This window comes from Melopsittacus undulatus, chromosome 9 (genome assembly GCF_012275295.1).
Source record: "Melopsittacus undulatus isolate bMelUnd1 chromosome 9, bMelUnd1.mat.Z, whole genome shotgun sequence".
Taxonomy (NCBI): Eukaryota; Metazoa; Chordata; class Aves; order Psittaciformes; family Psittaculidae; genus Melopsittacus; species Melopsittacus undulatus.
Window position 1 is genome coordinate 32065854 of NC_047535.1, and position 6000 is coordinate 32071853.

General features: G+C 48.8%; 1 protein-coding gene across 1 annotated transcript in view; it reads right to left on the minus strand.

The window, feature by feature from the left end:
* The window catches only part of RYBP (RING1 and YY1 binding protein), a 44689-nt gene extending 38901 nt beyond the window's left edge, over window positions 1-5788 (minus strand). The window contains exons 1-2 of the mRNA XM_034066388.1: window positions 5610-5788; window positions 4561-4686 (exon numbers count right to left, since the gene is read on the minus strand). Of these exons, the coding sequence (XP_033922279.1) occupies window positions 4561-4686; window positions 5610-5641 (158 nt within the window). The 5' untranslated portion in view covers window positions 5642-5788. The remainder of the gene's footprint in view (window positions 1-4560; window positions 4687-5609) is intronic.
* Window positions 5789-6000: the final 212 nt, after the last annotated feature.

The following is a 6000-nucleotide window of genomic DNA, read 5'->3' on the forward strand; positions in this document are numbered from 1 at the left end:
AAGACACCAATGTCCCTTCCACAAGAGCTTTCTCCAGATGAGTCACATACTCCATTTTTATAGAAAATAACCCACTTAAATTCCAGCTATGATGCTGAATAACAATCTCCCTGCTTAATGCAGGTGAAAGCTATCCAACTTGAAAGAACTGAATGAAACCACTTTGCTTTCAACCTACACCACAGCTACACATTTTTAGAACAGTCCTGCAAATACATGGCAAATCAGCAACGCATATATTAGTTGTACAGAAATCAGGATCAGAAGCCTAATTTGTCATTCTAGGAATAGCAGGACTATCTGGTGTCTATTCTGGTCAGCCCAGCCTGGATGCAGAACAAGAGAATAGTTTCCAATGGTGACATGGAGAGTAGTTTACATCCTTCAAGGTGCTAGCTTATATCCTTCAAACATGCAAAGGAACTTTCTGGAGAACTGAAGAACAACATCTGAGACACCTATTCCACACAAGAGAAAATACATTTTTTAATTATGATGCATAGTTTCAGCTCTGTCTACCCTCAAAAATAGGGGCAGCAAAAGAGTGAAGCACTACTGACATATGCTCCATGAGCACTCCACAATGAAACCTATGTTCAAATCACTTGATCCAAACTCCAAACCATGCACTTCAAGCATACAGGTATTAGCAACAAACACAACAGAAATGCTTATTAAATGCATGCCTTGCAGAGGACACACATGCTACACCTTGTTAATTTTGGGCTGCTCTGTTCTGTTAATTTGCACATCAGACATCCAGTTGTTGCTCTCACATCTTCCACTGATATTTTTTAGTGCATTTCTCTGTAATCAAGGCACATTCATGATAGAGGATGTGAAGTTCAGACAAGGAAAGCACTTATCCCAAAGTTAGAGAAAAATTAACATCACAGAAGCTCTACCACATCACATTGCTTGCCATCTACCCAGAAGGAAAGCTTCATATAATAGAAACTACCTCTGTGAAATCAAGAGGGAGGGGGAAACACTCTTTCTTCACAATGATGTCTGAAAGCAACCCCATGCAGAAACACTCTGAATGGCTGTGCCTGGGAGGAGAGAGGAAGCTACAAGGCATACAGAACACAATGTATGTAAACCATTGGAGAACCAAAGGGAAAGAGAAGCAAGAATACCGTTAAACAACAACAACAACAACAAAAAAAAAAAAAAAAAAAAGAAAATGGAGCCATCTCCTGCCCTAAGATAGGAATACACAGCTCCTGGTAACCAGAAATACGAGACCAAATTCTGCCCTCACATTCCTAGGAAATCCAAAGCAAACCTGCCTTCTATGTTTGAAGAAGTAATGGATATAGGAAGTAACACGTGTCCGTGAAGCAAACTTCCTGGTAAAAGTTTTAATTCAACCCTTCTCCTGTGTGCAGGGGTTGCTAGGGCCACATCAGAGCAAACCACCAGAAGAGCTGCAGGTCTCAAGTGGAAGTGGTGGCCAGCACCAGTTCCCTGCACTGCTACACCAATACAAAAACCTCTGGGAAAGAATAACAACATTGTACACTCTAGCAAACACATCACCATTGCTCACTCCCAAGCTAACCAGTTACATCACCTGTCTCACCCAACTGAATGTTGTGTTGAAGGCAGCTTATATCTTTGCCATAATCCCCACAAAAGGAAAACCATAGAAAAGCTCAACATATTTGCCTAAAGAGAGTGTAATAAAGTTTAACCATAAAATTGCAAGAATAAAGTTGAGGATAGGGAGTTAAGTGACATTTTGTATGTAACAAACCCAGTATTCAACAAGTACTACAGGTTTAATGTTAATGTAATCTTTGCACCACAACTCCCAATTCTCTTGAGATGGAATTAACCTAATTTTTATTTAAAAGCAAACTGAAGTATTTATAAACAGACCTTTGAAAAAGTATTCAGGTGCAATTTAACTGTTTAACATCTATAGTGATTTTGACTTGGCAGGTCAACTCTAAAGCTCACGTTTGAAGCTTCTTTTATGAGATCCTAGGGAAAGAGGATAGTTGGATCTCACGAAGTAACACTTCTAACTGCTGCCAGCCAACCCTCCTACACACCAACAGATTATATCAAGCCTGAAAAAATACATAGTGTGAATTAGCCAACGTCCTAACTAGTTCTCAAATCAGAGGATATTTATCAGCCAAAGTAAATTCTACAGCAAATAAATGGCTTCACAGTGGAGGGGTGGGGGGGAGTAGGTCAAACCAGATCTTACTAAAAAACTGGGCATGCTGTAATTGCGCTCAGTAATTTGATGAAAATTGGTTGCCCCACCGTGTCTATGTCTGTCTTTCACTACTTTGTTGAGCTTTTTAAAGAGGAAGTTTGATAGATTTCCGATAAGTGTTACTGAAGTAAGCCTTAATGAAGCACAGCTTTTAAATGTGGAAAAGTGTAATCAACTGTCAGATTGCAACTTAAAAGTCAAGCTCATCAGACACCTTATATTTCAAATCATAAATTATCAATCATAACTTGTTAAGTATCTTTATATCAGTCATTTAGCTAAAAAATTCTGACGAATCTCCCCACACCGGCTCGTACGTCACATACGGTAACACTCAGAGCAATAGATACCACAAAGAATTCTGACCTCCCAGGTCTTCTCAACACACAACACTCCCTCACAATGCTCAATCACTCCTGCTTTCAGTTATATTTATTCATAAATTATACAAATATGCAAGACGACATGATGGTCCATTGAATATTTTAAATACTTTCTCAAATTCTCCAAACAAAGGCAATTTTAAAAGCGGCAAATATGAATAGAAAGCTGATGAATTAAATGAATTAAAATTAGAAGCTATTCATAAGGGTCCATTAAAAGCTAAGGAGAAATACAATGTTCTAGACCCAAGGATCACATCTGCAAGCAAGGCTCTTAACCTGAAATCATCAACTGCTACCCCTCCTAATGGCCCTTTACAGACAAAACATCCTACTATCTCAACAAACAGTTTGAAAATTACCATTAAAAAAAGTAAAGGCACAGGAGAGAAAGCTGCTCAAAAAGCTCTCAAAATGAACATCAGCATGGTGGCCAAATGAAAATGACTGAATCTGCTACAAGATACAACCCATATGGGCTCCTACATCTCATTAAGGCTCTCCTACAAACACCCATGCACATGCTTGACGCCACGCTGCGAGAGCTCGCCGTGACTGCAAGGCTACGCGCTGTAGTAGCACACACAGTCAAAGACCAAGCAACTGCAGGATCAATGTGTTTCACCTGAGCACACAGGGAAGCCAAGGAAACAGAACCCCACAGAAATCAAGCGTGCTGTGAAGGTTTAGTTGCATGACAACAAGACTGAACAAAACAAGTGAAGAATCAGCTGTAGGTATGTACAGAACACTACTGTCCCAAAAGCCCGACCTTATTCAATGCTACAACTATGCTATTTAAAATGCTTAAGTTCAAGACCTCTGTATATTTTGTAAAACGCAGATACTTGTAACCAACATGCATCCTAAAACACACAGTAAAGGACTACAGTGTTCTCTGCTGCTGTAACTCAAGAGTTTCAGTGGCCCAAAAGCATGCTCTCCATTAACAATGTAGGCACTTCACATTGTCTAAAGCACAGTGTGAACAATAACCAACCAAACACGCTTTCACCTCCTTTGTCAGTCCCATCAAGACAGCTAAGTCATGCAAACAGCCTGCTGATGAGAGTATCTCAATACGCCACTGCACTCAAAGAAGGGAAATGATGCCTTTCACAATGGAAAGGACTACTTTCTTGGCAGAGCAACGGAATTCAAATATACAAGGTACAACAGGAGCAAAATCAGAAGTCAACAAAAGTAGAACAAAACAGAAAAAGAATAAGCAGAGCGCCACATGCCTGTTTTAGCGCCAACTGGTATTTCTAGGGCAAACTTTCTGAACCCATTAACTGGGAGAGTGCAAGTTTGGGGGGGTTATTTAGATTAATTACATTACTGTACACCAGCTTCACCATCTCACAAAGACTTCCACAGTTACCCAGTGCAAGGCAATCAGAGACCCGACAGCTAAAGCTTTCAGAAATCCACACCATTCCCACACCGAGCATAAAGCCGATCCCTTTCAGATGACAAAAGACACTGAGAGATCAACATCTCGGGAAGGGAGTTGTTGTTCTCATGGCATCAGCCGTTTCCTTTCTCATCCCCTAATCCTCAGTCATTTCTACTCCTGTAGAAAACCCAGGTAAATCTCCACCCAGACCACAGAAGACTATGTACCCCAAACCACGGACATAATGTTTCTGGCTGGCTGCGGATCTTCAAAAACGTCCTCAGTACATCAGCAACAAAAACCGCACAGAACAACAAAAAGATTCAGGTCGCCGACACATCCACAGAACATGTCTTCCAGCTCCAATTAAATGCTTGAAAGAGAATTTCTAAGATCCACAAGCTTTTGAACGGGGACAGAAGGGGCTGTACCGGGGGAAGGAGGGATGCAAAAAGCCGATATCCAAGGAACACGGGGAAAAAAAAATCAACAAGTCAGCGCAGCCCAGCATGGAGCAAAAGCCGCGTCGGAAGGTGCGGACGTACCTTGTGGAGGTGCCTTTCCTGACATCGCAGATACTGCACTTGAAGGCTTCGGCGCTGTTCCTGAAGGTGCACACGCTACAATCCCAAAAGCCTTCGTCGGCTGCAGGTTTGGCTTGCCTTTTCGGCCTTGAGGAGGGGGAGGGAGAGGGAGAGGGGAAGCGTGTGTGTACGTGTGTGTTTGGGGAGGAGGAGAGAGGCGGCGGAGGGAGGAGGGAGAGGAGGAGAGAAAGAAAACACACACATGAGAAACCATGTTACAGAGCCCCGAAACCCAGCGCCCGCTCTCGCCGCCGCTCCCCCCGCCCGGCACCAGCCGACAAACACCTACCGGGGCCGGCGCCCGGAGAGGTGCGGTGCGGCCCCGCGCTCCGCCCCCGGCCCCGCGCCACGGGAGGGCCCAGCCGGGCCGGGCCGAACCCAGCCGGGCCGAGCCGGGCGCGTCCCCCTGCGCCCCCCACACCGCGGCGGGGGCCGCCCCCTCCCCTCGGAGAGAGGGTGGGAGAGTTTGAAGGCTGGGAGGCGCGTTCCCTCCTCCACCTTGTTAAACCTCCCTTTGTCTGGGAGCAGCGAGTGCGCGGAGCGGGAGTGCGAGCGAGCGGAGCCGCCATGGCTGCTCTCGCACCAGACCAGCCCTGGCACCGGCGGCAGGCAGGGAAACACCGGCACTGCTCCTCCCGCTGCCCTTCCACGCTCCCTCCATCTTAGGAGCCTCCTTCGCTCCCTCGCCGCCTGTAGCCCCCCCCCCCCTCCGCCCCGGCCCCCCGCGTACCTGCCCGGCTGGCGCGGGCTCGCCGCCCCCCTCCCAGCGTTCCCTCCATCTTAGGAGCCCCTCGCCGCCCCCCCCACCCCCGTCCCCGCGGCGGAGCACACGCACAGAACTGCCAGGCAGGGGCCTACCCACCGCCATCCCCTCCCGCCGCGCCAGCGCCGAGCCGGGCCGGGCCGGGCCCGCCGCTGGGGCAGGGTGCGGAGCGGGCAGGGGCGGCCCCCGCCGCGCTCCCTCCATCTTAGGTGCCTCTCTCCCCTCGCCCCCCGCGCCCCCGACTCACCTGGTCGGGCTCTTCTTGTCGCCCATGACCATGGATCGGGGCCGCCCCTGCCCTGCGCACAAAGAAAGAGGCGAGGGGGAGGGGAGGGGGACGGGGCTGCCTCCGTCCAGCAGGCTCCGGCTGCTCCTCACCCCCGCGCCGCCGCTCCTGCCGCTGCCAGGCTCCGCTCCAGACTAGCAGCGCAGCGCAGCCCGGCGCCCTCCCTCCTCCTCCTCCCTTCTCTCCCTCCCCGCGCCGCTCCGGCGGGCGGAGCTCACCGCCGCGCCGCGGCCAATGGGGGCGGCCCCGCCGCCAGCCCCGGCGGGGAGCGCCCCCCGCGCCGCCCCCGGCCAGGAGCCCCTTCGGGCTGCCTCCCGCCCTCTTTCTCCTCAGCGCCTCAGGCGCTGCGCCC